Source organism: Mus musculus, chromosome 3 (assembly GCF_000001635.26).
Source record: "Mus musculus strain C57BL/6J chromosome 3, GRCm38.p6 C57BL/6J".
Taxonomy (NCBI): domain Eukaryota; kingdom Metazoa; phylum Chordata; class Mammalia; order Rodentia; family Muridae; genus Mus; species Mus musculus.
In genome coordinates, this window is record NC_000069.6 from 158198070 (window position 1) to 158216262 (window position 18193).

The 18193-nt window shown below is 38.9% G+C and overlaps 1 protein-coding gene across 20 annotated transcripts in view; it reads right to left on the reverse strand.

Moving 5' to 3' along the window:
• Lrrc7 (leucine rich repeat containing 7) overlaps positions 1 to 18193 on the reverse strand; it is a 494798-nt gene that overhangs the window by 130884 nt on the left and 345721 nt on the right. For 19 of the 20 annotated variants that reach the window (XR_003954326.1, NM_001370782.1, NM_001370781.1 and 16 more), the window contains 3 exons: positions 11621 to 11695; positions 4281 to 4425; positions 48 to 120 (listed from right to left, as the gene is read on the reverse strand). Coding sequence is in view for 18 of the 20 variants with exons in the window: in NM_001370782.1 (NP_001357711.1) it covers positions 48 to 120; positions 4281 to 4425; positions 11621 to 11695 (293 nt within the window). In the remaining 2 variants the exon portion in view is untranslated. Of the gene's footprint in view, positions 1 to 47; positions 121 to 4280; positions 11696 to 18193 lie in introns of those variants that run through there. The other variant, XR_003954327.1, reaches the window with a different exon arrangement.

Consider the following 18193-nt stretch of genomic DNA (forward strand, 5'->3'; position numbering starts at 1 on the left):
GATATTTTTTGTCACACCCAGGCTGATGGGTTGGTTTGGGTACTTACTTTCCAATTGTGTTGGGTAGCATTGTAAGTTGATTGTCATCTACTTTTAGAGTTGTTAACTTTTTCAGCAATCCTGAAACAGAGAAGAAATTTTACTAATACCTCAGAGCAGGAAATGGCAGAGAAGGAAATCAGTGGATCAGTCATGATGAACACATGGTGTTCTGATTGGCCATGTTCTTCATATTACAACACACAAATAGAACACAGACTAGCTTTGGGATTTCGTTGTAAAAATTCACATGTCAATGGGAGTAAATAACATCAGAAAAGACAAGTTCACACACTTGTCAAGAGATGCACTCACATCCCCTTTTCCTGTCTGCAAATGGACTAGTAGAAACATTTCGAGTCAGCTGAGATCTAATATTGAATTAATTCCTAAGCACCAATAACTAATTTTCTTGTTGTGTTACAGACTGGAAATAGATTTAAATGGAGTGTAACAGCCAACAAGAGGTAAGGAAGGTCCTGCAATGAACTTCGTATGACTATATTCTTGGAAAATGGCCACACATGAGTCATGATCTGTGTTGGGACAAAAACTGTGATTTTTGGTGCATCCTGTAGAGCTAGCTGGCCAGGGATTAATGTCAGAACTATCTTTTTCATGTGTATGTGTGAGAGATGTATATGCTTTTGTGTATGTGTGCTTGCATGTGTGCATGCACGTGGAGGCCAAGGTTGGTGTCTGAAGTCTTCTAGGATTGCTCTTATATCTTTTTTTCTTTGTTAAGACCAATTATCTCTGTCTTACCTAGACCTGGCTGATTTTTATTTATCTGGCTTTCAGGCTTGCTCTAGGATCCTCTTTCTCCACCTTCTGAGGCTCAGATTATAAGTGGACTACTATTTATCTGGGTGCTTGGGATCTAAAGTCTAGCTCTCACTTGTCTGGCAAGTACTTTAACTTTGAGCCATTGCCTTAGTTCCATAACTCCTTATTTTTCAATGTCTAATCTATGCCCTTCACACTTTTTATGGCGTGCTCTCCTATCACCTTAATGTGCAATCACCACAAAGTAATGGGAGAACAACTACTTTTGGCAAAATCACCACTTTTACCCAGCTATTATACAGCCTGTAAATCAATGTGCCTTAAATAGCCAAACCCTAGAACAGAACATTAGTACTGGGGCAGCTTTTGCTTTATATGAGAACTATATGTATGCTTGTAGATTACTGTGTTCTTCAGAAAGTTTGTCATAAAAATGTTAAATTCATGATCAAACATCTTTTGAGGAATTCTAACTTTAAGAAAATTAAACCATTTTCTCTAGCAATGTTTTTCTAGGATTTTTTGATATAACAATATGAAGATGTGCTCCTCTGAAACTATGCTGAAATTGTTCATGCACATGTGTGTGTGTGTATTTCTGTGCATGTCTCTCTCTGTTCTTATGTCCCCACATGCATATTATTGTTGACACTAATGCTTTGTGGACATAGTGTTGGGTCATGTGACCCCCTTTAGTATTCTGATAGTTTTTTTTTTTAAAGCTGTAGGAAGTCACATGAAGTATGAAGTAAAGCTGTGGGTGACTTGAGATTTCAGTACAGATACATTTTCTTTAGAAGTGAAAAGGACTGTACTTGCTGTCATGTCCCTATAACAAAATACCTGCAACATGGAAGCTTAATTCATCAGTTTGGAAACAATAGCATGTGGGAGCCATGACATTCACACTGTGCAAATTTATGGTACCAGGCTGAACATCTACTGGCCCATTCATCTCTGCTTAAAAGGTATCTGAATCATTTTAGCTCCCCTAGCATATATTTTGAAACATCAGCTCTGGGATGTAAAAGAACACCCAAGCTTGTTTATGAGTGGAGCCATGAATCACAGTATAATATTTTGTAGCTCACAGCCCTAATCAAACTGCTGTGCTCCAACTGATCAGTGGAGCTATGGGAGTGTTATTGAGCTTCTTTACCTCTGTGTTAGGTCACAAGAAGCTGAGAGTAGATGGCAGGCTGAGCAGAAACCAGGAAACCAGATCATCATATGCTTTTCCAGAAGATCTGAGGCCTCTGGTATGAAGCAATTGTAAGGGAAATTTGAGGCAGATTTGGATTCAGGCAAATGCTCTCTGTGAAGATTGGAGACATGGCTCTCATGTGGATCTTTACACGAGAGACAATCCAGTCCTTTTGGCTTTGCTGGAGTTTGTGTATTTACGTTCACGGAGCTATTCTGATGCTCTTGCACTACCCAAGCATTTAATCTGGACTGATTTAGAGCCTTGGTAGGACTCTGTGGGCCAATCACCATCTTCACCAAGGTGTGTGTCTTTTTTTTCTTCCCCTGTGTTTGCTCTATTAAAATAGTTAGAAAGAGGAATGAATAGAGGACATTTCTCTCTTTGTGGAAACAGCAGATGGAGGAACCACACATAAGTAAGAGTGCTTACTGGGTGTGCCTCTCCTCTGTCAACTGACTCTCAGCTGCAGGACTCATGACAGAAATGGAAATTTTGTTTTAGTTGTATTTTATTAATTTTATGGAAATTCTTAAATATTATTTTCAAATTTTGTGGTGGCTCAATAGATGATCTATGTTCTAATAAAAAAGAAGAGGTGCCATTTCTCACCCAGTTGGTGTCTGTGGTGTGTGTTGCAACATTGTACCTTGTCAGCTACAATGCGATATAGAACAAAGCTTTAATGTCTGGTGGTCAATAGGGGAACTCTCCAAGAAAGGCTGGTCTGCGTCTATAACCAGGCTCTGGGCAGATGCATAGATACAATTTCCTCTGAAATTTTACCGAGATACAGAGGATAGTTCAGTGAGTAGCTAGTGTTTCCGAGCTGCTTTTTCTATGATTTATGACACTTGATCCCATTGTTTTCTATTCTATGATTACTTTAACTTCTTTTATCTTCTGTATGGATTTTTTTTTCAATTTCCTGTTTTCTGGTGCTTTACAAGGTATAAATTTTATCTCTTTTATAAGTGGACACATTTTCATTTTTAACATGCTTATTTAACTTCATTTTTCTTGCACACTTGTGGGATTTTTTAAAGTTATCAGATAAATATTGATCCTTCTTAGAGGCCAGATACACAGTCTCAGCAATGAGTATGCAGCTATGGGTAAACTCTGATCCTCAGTTACATGGAGTGGTGCTGAAGGTGTAGCCAAATACTACCACTCTGTTGTGTGATCAGACAATGCTCTTTGTAGCTGACAAGCTACAATATTGCAACACACACACCAGCTCTTCCTGTACTCATCTGCTCACAAGTTTCATCTAAGGTGACTAACATTCAGATCAGAGAGCCCAATATCCCCACTGCATCACAACCTCATGAGATGCAGCTGGTAAATGAGAGGTTTAATGAAGATTTCTGTTACATCTGACAGTTGGAGAAACACTTTTGGAAATGTGTTGATTATGTAAATAAAAAGCCAGCCAATTTATGAGAAAAACTAAACTATGTGATTTTGTTAAAACCAGTGCTCTCCATCAGCCTGAAGGATCAGTTAAAGTGGTGATAAAATATTAAAGGGAACTGGAAAACTGCCCTGTCATCAAGTTTCCCTCCCACTGGGCTACTTAGCCTTTAACTTCCAGAAACGTTAGCAAGTTGCTAAATACAATGGCACATCTACTGCAAATAGGTTCAAATCCCCATTTCAAAGTTATGAGAATTGACGTTTATTCTCCTACCTGAGACATCTCAAAAATAATAGGAAGAATATAAAAGAATATTATTACCCAGTCCTTTATAACTTTACTCATAAAATTCATAAAATGCATAAAATTCCCTAGTGTGCAAGCTATACTTACAATTATTCCTACTGACAAGCATCTTACAACATATTAAGGACAACGCGTCTTTTAAAAATAATGGAATTAAGAATCTAATTTATATTCACACATTTTTGTGTTACTTACCTGTCATTCCAATGTTAAAATGCACCCACTATCACCAAATAACTCTAAATCGAAATTCTTACTTCTCATGACAACACTGTGCAATTCAGGACATTTGATAATTTAAGGGTATATACCAATTTACTAGGAAGAGAGCTGGATATGGTAGCTAAAGTTAACTGTTCATTTTAAGGAATTCATAATATGTTGTTTTATGATCTTGCATGGTAAATTTGCTAGTTCATTAATGTTAGACTAGTAGTATATTACCTACATGCATAAACAAGTTATACTGCCAAAAAAACCTGTACACTTGACATAATTACTCATGACAAAATGTTACATCCTCACCTATTGAGTCAGGCAGCTGTTGCAACATATTGGATGATAGTAAGAGGTCCTCGAGGGCTTCACATCCAGAAATATCCATATCAACCGTTTCTATCCTGTTTTTTGACATATCCAGGTATACCAACATCTTTAACTTCCCTATAGACTTGAAGACAGTGCATAAACTCAGGGTTAGTTGGGGGAACTTTCATAAGGCTCTTGAAGTTGTGAAAACCACAATGTTGTGAAATTAATTTTAACACCACCGCCACAGCAATAGGAAGCATATGGAAGCACTGGTCAAATGTACACTGGTTGGAAATGGATACAAGTGTATCCAATTGGAAACACAGAATCCTTACATGATCTACATACCTCTAGACCTATTCTGCAGAATAAAGCCACACATGTACCCAAATGATTATGGATACATTATTCACAGCAGCTAATCCTGCCTCAATGACTGCATAGGAAGGCAAAAGTGGCCTGCCCACATAATGGATGTTCTTTGGCAGTAGCAGTGAGTGAAGTGTTGAAATGTGCTTCAAAATAGATGAACTTTGAAAGGTGCAAGTCACAAAAAACCCACACAGCATAGATTACACTCATATGCAATCTCCAAAACTGGTAAATGTATAGACAGAAAGTAGAGAAGATTGCCAAAGATTTAGGATTTCTTTTAAGGGTGATGGGAATGTTCTAAAGTTAGGTTATGATGATGTTTATAGAACATTGTGAGTCTGCTAAAAAATCCGCCGAGTTGTAAATGCCTGTGAATTATATCTCACAGCAGTGGTTATAGATAAATTTTGAGTCAACGCAGCAGTCAGAGCACCACAGTTCTCAAAGTTGCCAATGGGGCACTGAGCATTGCATATTATTCTTATGGTTGAGATGCCTCAGAGAGATTTAGAATTGTAATCCGAACTTTATTCTGCTAATTAGAGTATGGGAGGCAAGGAGGTCTTTGAATTCACAGATAAGGACTAGGGGAACCTGGAATTTTAAATACACAGGGTTGTTCCTTCAAAGAAAGGAATACATAGCTTGTCATCTACCCAGAAGTCTGGGAAAAGATATTAATAGCCTGCTTACCTTTGTGAGATCTTTGTGGGTAAGATTACACTGGACCCTCCCTCAGACCTTTATCATAAGTTTGTTTTTCTCAGTCAGTCTACAGAATCCATCTGTATGGAAGGTGTCAACTTTACAAAAAGTTTTGATGTAGTATATCTGATCTTCATTTAATTTACTTTGTTCTTCAAAGAGATTTATGTTTGCTTTATTGTGCACATGGGACTGAGTTAATTATCACCTGGGAAGTTTTCACCAAATTGTGTGTTGCTTAAATATACCTAAAATAAGCTACTCAGGGTCAGACTCCAAAGTTTGAATCAACTTTATATACTTATTCATGCTGAACTGAACTGCTTTCTTGCCTCCCACAGATCATTACTCTGCTGGCCATGGTGGTCACAGAGACCCCTGTATTAGAGTTTCAACATTCTGCTCTTTCACTATCCATTTTTGAGACTCCCTATTATATGCTGCTATCTGTGTTATGAATTGCAGACAACATCAGGGCCAGGCAGCTATCTGGGAAGACATAGATAAAGACAAAGGCATTTTAAAATTTAAAATTTAAAATTTTGAAATGAACTGTCATTGTGAAGTACAGGCTGGTCTTCAACTTAAAACATTCCTTCTTCCAAGGACTTTAATCATAACTACTCAACACCATAATTGTCAAAACAAGGTTTTTATCTCTAGGGAAGTTTTTACATTAGTGAGGACAACATCCAAAGAAACAATTAAAAATACTCTTTATAGGTACATGAAAATTCATATGGGAAATATCACAGAAGAAAGGAGAAAAAAACCAAGACTGTCCAACAGTTGTTATTTGTCAAGAAAGAGGAAAGTCAAAGGTCTCGAGATAGTTCAGTAAGTAAAGGGCCTGCTGCAAAACCCTGAAGACTCCAGTTTAATCCCTGGCACTTATACTGAAGCCAGGCATACTGACAAATGCTCATACTCCTAGTGCTAGGGAAGCAGAGACAGATCTGCTATGCAGATAGCCGGTCTAGCTGAGCCAGTGAACTCCAGGTATAGCGAGAGATACTGTCTCAAAAAATAAGATGGAGACTAATTGAGAAAGGCACCTAACATATATCTCAGGACTCTGCATGCGTGCACACAGACGTACACACACACACACACACACACACACACACACACACACACACATTCACACTAGCATACAAAGGAAGAAAAGGAGGGAACCTGGAAGAGAGAAAAGCTTTCACATTCACAGAGAAGCTTGGAAAAGTTTGGCATGTTGAGAGAATTAATAACTCAGAGAAACTGAAATCTGTGCTAAGGTCAGGTTTTCAGGAAGAGGACTACTGCAGGAGGATATCATATGTTACAGGGTCATGAAAACTCTCTCTTGCGGGCAAGAAGAGATAGTTAAAGGTTTGTAAGACTGGGAATAAATTGATCCGATCTGTACTTGAAAAAAAAAATAACTCCAGGGAATGTTCAAAAAGGCAGATTCATGATTAGAGTCAAGAAAGTCTACTAGATGCTGTACTGTGGGCTTATGTCATCTGTAACTGATCATACATCAGAAATATACAAAGTAATAGAAAATTCTAGGCAAACTTAAGACATGTGGGGGAGACTGCACCAAAACAAACAAACAAAAAACACATAAAAAGAAATAGTTGAGAGTTTCCACTTGCTACTAAATAGCATGGTTGTTTAGCATTTGCACTGCAGTGGCTCTTATCCAGAACCTAGGGAGGATTTAAGACATTTGGAAGGTCCAAATGCTTAGCTGCAAGCATTGCACCCATTTCTCCCTTTCTTTCTTTCTTTCTTTCTTTCTTTCTTTCTTTCTTTCTTTCTTTCTTTCTTTCTTTCTTTCTTTCTTTCTTTCTTTCTTTCTTTCTTTCTAATTTTTTATTAGGTATTTTCCTCATTTACATTTCTAATGCTATCCCAAAAGTCCCCCATACCCACCCCCCCCCACTCCCCTACCCACCAACTCTCCCTTTTTGGCCCTGGCGTTCCCCTGTACTGGGGCATATAAAGTTTTGCACCCATTTCTTATAAGGAACTTCAGCATTTGTGGATTTTGGTTTGTGGTATACAGGATCTTGGAAGAATCCCTTAGACACCAAGGAACTACTGACTACTGGACAGAGTATTTTGTATGTGTAGTAGCTAGGTACCCAAGGCAGTGGATGTGTGGAGAAAGAAGGATGGGATCAAGAAAATGTGAAGTCAAGTCAAGGATTTCTGACTGCATAGGGTGGGAGGGGCAGCTTCTACCTGTGGTCACTCAACTTGTAGGTGGACAACAGAAAACAGCTGGGTAAAAGTTTCCATCTTCCTTTGTTTCAGGATGTTTGTAGATAAGTGCCTCATGCATTTGGATTGCTTGGCAGTTCACTCATTTGATCCATTTATGGGCACCTTACTGTTTGTCTGTACTTATTTAACAGAGTATAAATAAGATAGCAAAAATTAATCAACTTGATTGGCACTGAGCTAAGGGATTTATATATTTTTTAAACTTAATATTCTATATTCATATAATGCAATTTACAATCAGACCAACTACAGTGACTCCCATCCTCACCTTTCCCTGGGCCTGCCAGGAAAGCAGATTCTCCAGCCCATCTTAGAGCCACTAAGCAGTGGCTGTCTGAAGCAGCCTTCTAACTGGCACGAATGCTCGGAGCTTAAGGTTGTGGATGAAGTTCCCAAGGAAGCAAAGGCAATGACTGAAATTCAGGATGGAGTCCTCTGAGAATCAGCAATCGAGGACAGGAGAGGCATGGAAGGAAGGAAACAGACATGGACATCTTGGGCTGTGAGGGAGTTGTGAGAAAGTCCCTAGCAAAGCTTTCTAACAGTTCAGGTCCCGCAACCCACAGGTGCTGAGAACAGGGCCTTTGGATCCTGCATTTGTGGGTTATTAGAGGAACAGAAGGTTGCCCAGAATGGGGTTTTGACCTTGAGTGAGGAGGCTCTAATCAAAAAAGCGAATCTGAAGAGGCCAGGGAAACTACATGCAGTGTTTCTAGAAGCTGGAGAAGAGAGAAGTTTCTTCATTCTTGAAGAACACACACAAGCACATACTTTCTGTGTGACCTTTTCAGGTTGCCCCAAGAATGATGTTAGGCATTGAAATGGAACTTTATCTGGACTGGACAAAAGGTCATCTTGTCCCCAATGCCCCTTATTAACTCAGGGGCCTCATCCTGCCTCTTTAGGTCACTATGAACCAGGTGGAAGCAGACATTTGAGGAGCTGGCCTTCAGGAATGGAGGAAAAGACAGTTGCAGGTGGCATGTTCCACATTCAGAAGAATGACAATTGATTAAAGCTGCCACTTTGTTATCTTGTCCCATCTCAAGGAGATATGAGCATGTTAACCTTCTCTTTGCCAGGGGTAAAAGACCCTCTGTGCTTTTGCATTGTAGTTCTACTACTGTCCTTTAATTAGGAGGGTTTTTTTTTTCCCATCTTTGAAGCTGCTCTCAAAGCTGTCTTGCTCTTTCCAGCACTGAATAGCATATGCTAGGCAGGTTCTAAACATTTCCTGGAATCGAAACAACATTTGGGTGCTTATTTTTGCGTCTTTCAAACACCTTCTAAAGGCATCGTTTCCTGCAGCAAAGATCTCTAACCCTAGGGAAATTTTTTCTTGCTTCAGCACTACTCTGGATGCAGAGGGATCCACAAGTGAATGACAGAAGAAAGAGTGGAAATCACAAGATGAGGAAGATGCCAGACTATTTAGAAACAATATAATTTTATGCACCATTTGGTCAATAGCTGTAAGATAGAGCTTTGTAGAGGAGGAAATACTTGATCATTCTTTTTGTCTCTCTGAGTTATGGAAAATGAGTAGAAAGCAAGAGTCTGGATTATTTATGTGAGTATACTGTAGCTGTCTCCAGACACAACAGAAGAAGGCATCAGAACCCCTAACAGATGGATGTGAGCTACCATGTCATTGCTGGAAATTGAACTCAGGATCTCTGGAAGAATAGCCAGTGCTCTGAACCACTGAACCATCTCTCCAGCCCCTTAGTCTAGACTTCTAAATGCATATTAACTTAACATGTTAGGATGCATGAGCAAAGGAAAAGGTGGATTTGCTGTCCATCCACATCTCTTCACAGTAAACACTAAGGTTATTCATCTTTGGGACTGATTGACAGGTTGGACTGGATATGAGCAGGCTGCCAAAGCCATGTAGAACTGGATAGAAAGCTGGGGTCACTTAAGCTGGGAGGAATGGAGAACTCACATGTGGGGCACAGCAAAATGCCAAATTAAAGCACACTAAGTAAAATTAGCCATGAACTACAGCTGAGCTAGTGGATTAGATACAAAATTTTTGAAAAAGACATGCTAGACAGATTGTCCATCTCACCTTTTACTTATTTAGACCTTTGGATTCTGCAAATATCACCACTACAGACGACGCAGTGACCCTGATTCTCACCTGTACCTTCAACAGGCTCTAGAGAACACACTGACACACACACACATACACACATACACACACACACACACACACACACACACACACTGTTAGGTGAAACACTACTGAACAAAAGCAGCTGCTCTGATTACAGACCAGGGTTCACTGGCTTTGTGATCTGAGCTGGACTGAACCTACTCATAGGGTTTCTTTGAGGATCCAAAAAAAAAAAAAAAAAAATGAATATTTATAAGCTTCGTTAGGCAGTGCCTCAGGGGCAGTAAATGCAAAGTAAGTGGCTTTTTGTAAATGAATATATTCAAGAAGCTGTTGAAAACTTGCAGCTAGGTAACATTCTGACTTTCCCAACTCGATTCAGGAATTAAGAGGCATTTTATCTTTATTCTCCAGGACTCTATATACACTGGTCTCCCTTCATTCACAGGGATAAGTTAGTTCTAAGATAGTCTGTAGATGTCTGAAACTGCTTGTGACTCAGACCTGTACAGACTGTGGCTTTCTCTACATATTCACCTAAGATAAAATTTATCAAGCAAATAGCAACAGACTGCAATAAAACACCAGAGCAGGAGACTACTAAAGAACTGCATAAGCCAGATGTGGCGGTCTATACCTTTCATTCTGGCCCTTGAGAGGCAGGAGCAGAGAATCTCTGAGTTTAAAGCCAGCCTGGTTTACAGAATTAGTTCCTGAATAGACAGGGCTACACAGAGAAACCTTTGTCTTGAAAATCCAAAAATAATAAATAAATAAATAAGTAGTAAATAAATAAATAAAATAACAAACCATTTATACATTTTCATTTCTGGAGTTATTATTATGTGAGTCTCCCAAACAATACAATTGAGGGAGCTGGCTATATGACCTCTGTGCTCTGACACTGACATAGTTTCTGATCATACTAATAAACTGTCTTGTATAAATCAATAAGCATGAGATGTACAAACTTCCCAGTTTATGTCTGTAATGCTATAAATGTAGTCCTTCCGAATTAAAAAAAATTCTTAATTTCCCTTGATAAATCTTCTTTTCTATGGCCTCATGTTTATTTAGAGAGAACAAATGTCTTAAACGTCTTATCTCTGAAATAATTTAATGTAAATTCAAAAGAAGAGAAAAATTCACTTTTCAGAAATACTGAAGCCTCAGTCTTGGCTGAAAAATAATTTCCTCCACTTGCCTGGACCCTTAGTTGAGTGACATGTGTGTTGAGGTGATCAGGAAAGATAGGAAGCAGGGGCTTGGTCTGTTGGATATGTGAGCACACACTCTTTCCAGTGCATGTAGCAAGGCTGTTACTGAAAACCATTCTCTCACTTGATGGAACTTCAGCTCCAACAGTTGAACCTGGCCAGGGAGGTGTAATGAAACCCCCTCTCACAGAAGGAAAACCTGGCTCTGGTTCAGTTTTCATTGGATACTGTGCGATCCTTGTGATTTTCAAAGGTGTAAGTGGGTTCTACTGGATAAGAAGCAGAGAAAGCCATTTCATTTGTGAAGAATTCTAGCAGCAAGAGGAAGGACAGCTGTATGGTTACCTGTGAGAATGAGGCTGATTTTGTGAAATGAAATACATATTAAGACTACAACTGTGAACTTATCAGCTTTTAAGATCCAACGAGTAGGATAATGGATATCAAGAGAAATCCCAGCTGTTTTCTTTTTGCGAGTCACAAAAGACTTAGACGATTAAAGACAAACCTGCGAGAAACACTTAGTGCCTGAGGCCCTAAAACGTGTTAATTCCAAGGACTGGGAATTCAGATGTGGGATTAATGATTAAAAACACAATCAACCTTCAGCAAGTCAGAACACATGCATGGCAAAGCTTACGTACCCCAGGCAGCACTTGCAATGCATTGTTATCCATCCACAGCTCCCTCAAATTCTGTATTTGATCCAGAACTTCAGGCTGTGTGAGAGGCAGAGAGAAAGAGAGGTAATACAAACCAAGTTAGTCTTCTCTGATCATAGATATTAGATGTTATTTCTTGAATCTTTAGCTTTTATTTAGGAATCTATTCTTAATCTAAGAAATCTCATGTTTCACAGACCTTCAAGAAACCCAGTAGAGAGGAAAAGCACAAGCCTAGAATTATCTGGAATCAATCAGAACAATTATAAAACTTAAGACCTATTACCCAGACATCTTAATCTATTTCTTTAATATAGTTTAGTTATCTTTCAAATCGTTAATTCTTTTTTAATTACTTGGTAAGTTTATTCTTCACATAACTTAAGCTTTTCTTCTTAAAAAATTTTAACTTTTATTTATTATTTATGTGTATGGGTGTTCAACTTGCATGTATGTATGTCTGTGCACCACATATATGCAGTGTCTATAGAGGCCAGAAGGGGGCATCAGATCCCCTGGAACTGGAGTTAAGGACAGTTAATGAGCCTCAATGTGGATTATGCCAGTTGAACCTGGGTCCTCTGGAAGAGCAGTCATTACCTTTAAGTGCTGAGCCAGCCCAAGTGGCATCAGCATTTGAAAGCCAAGGCACTACTGTTTTAAACACAGGCGTGAACCCTCACTGTGGTTCTTCACACTCACCCTTCCTTCCTCCCTCCCTCCCTCCCTCTCTCTCTCTCTCTCTCTCTCTCTCTCTCTCTCTCTCTCTCTCTCTCTCCAAATGACTTCATTTCCTCTGAATGCCCTGATCATTGGTGCTTAAATTGTTTTTCACTCTTTACCCTTTCAGTCTTGTTGGATAACATCTAAAATCTGCACCTCACAAAGGAAGATTACCTTCAGCTTAAGAAACTTTCTTCCACTTTTACTTAAACCTTTTATTTAACAACACTCTTGCTTTATTACAAGCCCTTTGGCTCTCACAAGAGGCAAATGTTTTATTCATGAATTTCATAGTCCACATTTGAAACCCCGATACACAAAATTGGATGGCTGAAATTGTTCAGCACTTGATGAAAAGCCCACTTATGATTCTCTCAGTTGTGATGTACGACATGACTTGAGATTGTCTAACCTCTCTAGGTAATTTCTTTGGAGACAGAAAGGTCACCTCCATAGGGTCTGTGCTTGTTTCAAGGTTACATTAATTTTATTCTTCTCTGTTTTATTTCAGAATCAATTCTACTAACATGCTCATAAAAATTTAATGCTTTGTTTTAATTCATCCACTCTCAGTAATATATAGGAAAAAAATGATGTTATATTTCAGTAATTGTTGAGTGAACAAATAGGTATTCTAGTGGCAATCAAGAAAGGCATTTCTGAGAAAATGTAATTGATTCATAATTAATTAAAATACTTTAATCCATAAGCTCTTATGAATATTTTAATATCTATGAGTTGAATAAATCCATTTAAATAATCAGATGAGTATATTGATGGAATAAGGGAAAAGATGACATGAAGTGGGGAAGGAAAGCAAGTATGTGAAATGGTAAAGTCAGCATAGCAAGGGATCTAAAGATTCTGGAAATCTGGCCAGTTCTCAAAAAGTGGCAGTTAGAAGAGTCTCACTTAGAGTGCTCTTTTCTATAGATGCCAGCATGCCAAGCATGAATGACAAAATTTTGCTTCTTATAATGCCCAAGTGCTAAGATGTCCTCAACAAGGTGAATGTATGCAGTCCTTCTGGGGGTAGTTCTAGAGCAGAAATGGTTAAGGTGACCCACATGGTCCAGAGTCGGGAGAATGGCTGCCACAGATATTCATCTTTAAACATAGTAGAGTTGTTATAAGGAAGTAGGGATGGTTTAATCTAATTCCACATTTGGACTAGAAATAATTATCACAGTCACAGGGACAGAACAAAAGTCTACACCAGTAGGCAGGTAATATTTCCAGGTACATGTTTCCAAAGGCAAAAATCTAATCCTCTTTCAGTGGCTCTTCTATCAAATAAACATGTAACTACCTAGGAAAGCATAAATGATAATTAACAACAAAAGCTAACACTCACTATTGTAAGACACTTTGAAAGTTTTATTTGTTTTTGTTTGTTTGTTTGTTTTGTTTTTTAGGTGAGCTTCATCAAGGCCAGGCTGGCATCAAAGTCACTGGGGAGCCAAGGATGATTTTTAATTTCTGACACTCTGAGCATGTGCCACCATACTTAATTTATATGATGCTAGGGACCAAGCCAAGGTTTTGTGCATGTTAGGAGAACTCTAACAACACAGCCCAAGCCCCATCAAGGTGTTTTTCCACAGATTATTTTCTCTAGCACATTTTAACCCGTCATTGAGAGAGGTGTCATCATGGATAGGCGGTAGCAGTAACATTGAAGAGCTGGGCTTGGGGACAGGCAGATCCAAACCGTCCTTTTCTTGCCCCAGGTTCTTCCTCAGTTCTAGGTGATGACAGGTGCACCACTCACATGGGGAGACTTCTGAGAGTTTTTGCTTAAGTCCAATTCTATTGTTACAGCAAAATACCCAGGGACTGATATTTTATTAAGTAAAGAGATTTATTAAGTCCCAAATTTGGTTGGCTATGGCCTCCATTTCATCAACATCTCTCTGGCTGTATTACAACAAAGCAGAGGACAGCAAAAGAACTAAGTGTAGCATGAAGAAAGAGAAAATACAAGCTAGTTCTCTCTACAGCAGCTTGTTCTCCTGGGACTAGCTACTCCCCATGTAAGGACTACATTAATTTCTGTTAAGGTCAAGACCTTCAATGTCTTAATTATCTCCAGTCAGGCTCTATCTCTTAAAGGTTCAGTCATCTCTTGGCACTGTCATACCTAGACTAAGCTCCTGAAAAATGAACCTTTGAGGAAAATGGTTTCCAATGTTCAAAACAGTGTTCAGTATTTGGTGAGTTAGCTTTAATCTTCATTTCACAGAGTCCCATGCCAAAAGAAGCAAATGCATGTACCCCAAGTTGTAACTATCATATGAGGATAGCTAGCCTGATCTTAAAGCTATATGAACTATGGTGACTAAGTTTAGGAGCAGGGGATCATCTTGGGGAAAGTGACAGGTGGTTCACATGTACGTGGTGTTTTTCAGGTGAACCTCTTAGTAGGAAGAGGTCAGATGCCAGAATTTGGTTTTGACTTTTTAGACAAATTCCCTCAAGGAATTTATTAATGTGCTATTATATTCCAGAACAGGGAACTAATAATGCAGAGCAGTCCTCCTGGGAGTTATGTTCTGGTAGTTCACATTTCCTGGCTTGGTCAAGGGATGCGATTCTGGTTTCAGAATCACTACCATCCATTTAGACCTCAAATTAATTGAGCTTGCCAGACTCTAAATATAAGAATGAAAATTATGTAACAAATATATTCTCATCTCATAGCATGAACTGGTTTTACTTTCTCTAAGTACATTTACATCTTCCAGCCCCTAAGTTCACTGCTGTCAGGAGTTATGCCAATGTGCTCACTCCTGTTTGTAGTCTTACATGACCCAGCAACTACAAGTCTCAGATTATATAGAATATGTTACATTGCCCTGTGTTTACTCTGTGTCCTCTCCCTGTATCCTGTAGGCATGAGGAGCCCCACTTTCTGCATTTTTCATGCTTACTTCTGCCATCTGGTCATCTTAAGCCTGTTTGCTGATCTCTGGCTGGCACAGACTTCCTTCCTGCTGTTGGTATTTGAACAACAGCACTGAGCTTGGAATACTGAGATGCTGGAAGCTTTGATCTGAACTTCCTTGTCCTTTTTGTTTTCTGCTCCTCCCAAAGCAACTGTTTCATGGGAATGCCTCTTGAAGGCCCATCTGAGTTGAACAAAAGAGCAACCCATGCCCATAATTGATAGTTTTCTCAAATCCTTGTCAGTCACTCTCTTAAGATACCACCCAGACTGTGATCTCAATGATCAGTATCACTCCTGCAGTCTGAACTGTGTGCAGTCTTGACACCATTTGTTGACCACCCCTCCTCGTATGTTTGTTTCACTTAGCCCAGCATCCTAGAAGACCCATACAGCAATTACCAGTGTGGCTTTTCACTGACTGCCTTTATTCTCTATTGGCCCCTCCCCTTCCTTCCCAAGCATAAATGTATTATTAATAGTTTCTCAGCATATTATTTAGCAAACTCTTGGCATAGTCTTGAGCTTATCATGGGTTCAACAGGACTTTCTGCCTTTTCTGCAACTGTACCAAGAATTTTTGGAGAAAGCTACAATTTGGCTTTGACCTCCCTTTATATTCCTGACAAATGCCTTAAGTGGGGGGTTAGATGCTTGCAATTCAACGTCTGTCCTCCAGAAAATTGCTTTGCACTCTAGAGATGATTTTTTTTTTACCCATGTCCAAAGTGTCCTCTTTTTAGTCTCTCTCCAACTTCACTACTGATCCCTGAAGTAGTGACTGTCCAAGTAGACTGACTCTAGCTATTTAAAATTTGAACAGTAGGCTCTTATGTGTATGGTTACAATTATTAACAGATAATGTTTTAAAGACAGTTAGCCGAGACTTCATTTCTCTTGTTGCACAGATTTCTTTATTTTATTTCTCTGGTGCCAAGAGATTTAATAGCTCATACCTTTAGTCATACTACTTGGCTAAGAGTACAGAGTATGAACTTGGCTAAAAATAAGACAAAACCAAAACAAGCAACAACAAACTATTTATCCTTTGCCTACCAAACCCAGCAATAACCCCCAGATATTCTCTCCCCCTCCTCCCAATTGCATTCCTTTGCCATAAAGTCGTTCGCTTAGGGCATAATTGAAGTTGAGTTGGGTGCACATTTAGTTTAAATTTAGTGCCCCACATTTATGTATTTTCAGTAAGTTTTCTGATTCTCATTCACTACATCTGGCTCTCCCAAATTTGTATGACTTTCTTACCTGATCTCTTCTAGTCTCTACAGACTCCAGTCTCCAATGCATGCACAGTTTCAGCCTGCCTTCCACCACCCAAGTCTCTTTATCTCCTATCTGTGGACAGTTTCATCATGCCTCTCCCCAGGTCCCTTGATCTTCTATCTGTGGACAGTCTCAGCATGCCTCCCCCTAGGTTCCTTATAGAAGTAGCCATGTTCTAGTTTTATTCATCACTATCTCTGCTGCCCATTCTATTTATGCTCTCCCACCTGCTATTCTATACAAGAACATGGCAGAAGTATCTTGTCTGCTCAGCCTGAGCCTCCCATCACTCTTAAACCTGCTCTGATGCAGCATGGAAATGGACTTATGGAGTCTCTATGCCCTCATACTGAAGCTGGACCCTAGAAAATATCTGCATATGTCAGATTTGATGCCTACCTGCAAAAGACAAAAAGAGCATAAAGGAAAAAAATCAAAGTAACAAAAGTTATACACAAGACATTTATGAGTAATTGATTAAAGAAAACTTTATGGTTGTACTTTCAAGATAGAAAGTTTGTAATAGTCAGGGCAATGAATTGATCTAGAATCTTCAGGTGATATAGATGCACATTAATGGAAATTTTATTTGGATCAAGCTATGTGGCTTTTTGTAATAGACTAGTTTTGTTCATCTCAACATTTGAAGTGTTGAAAATATTTAGATATACTTTATTTGCAATTCCATCATCATATATCCCTAAGAGCTAAACTTCAAAAATATAGAAACTTTTATTTCTTCTCCACCAGAGAAATACTTTTTTTCCCCAACAAATGAAAAACGAATAAGTTATTTTCTTATTGGCAAGCCCATAAATAATCTCCACCCTATTTTAGCAGTGAGGTATACACTGGCAGTTATAAGCTCTGGAACAAGGCATGCCCCTCTGAATCCCTGCAATTAATTACATGCCTGTTACAAGAATACTGGCAGTGACCCCTGAAGGTCATGAAGATGAACTGAGAAAACAAGATACCTATGAACTGTGAGACAATCCTGCTCAATGAGCACTGATTAACTCAGAACTGGAATTCTTTTCAAGTCAGCAGTCAGAAGCAGGCACATAAAGATTTTTGTTCTATTAAACTTTATGAATCTTGCCCAATTACTGGGAGAGAAAACCTCAGTAGAATTTTGCCACCAATCTGCTGATTGGTGAGCATCTCACTGTGTGAAAACTGGAAACAATACATGTGCCTGCATTATATTTTTTTGCCTCAGGATAGATAGGACAGATTAATGAAGACAGATGTATCTGGACTCAGAGATTGTGGCAAATGTTGTAATAATAAGTGCCAAAGGAAATGCTAAATGAGTTGACTGAATACTCCCAGTCTCTCTGGCTAAGCACTCCATCATAGCTATAGAAAGAGAAGCATGTCCTTCTCTGCATGGTCTAAACATACAGAACATGTAAAGTTGCTTCTTTCATAGTATTAGCCTTACTTTACTCTGCATGAATTTTCTTATGGGAACAAAGTCAATTAAGGCAAAAAGGTAACCAATAGATTGGAAAAAGATCTTTACCAATCCTAAATCATAGAGGGCTAATATCACACACGCACACACACGCACACACACACACACACACACACACACACACACA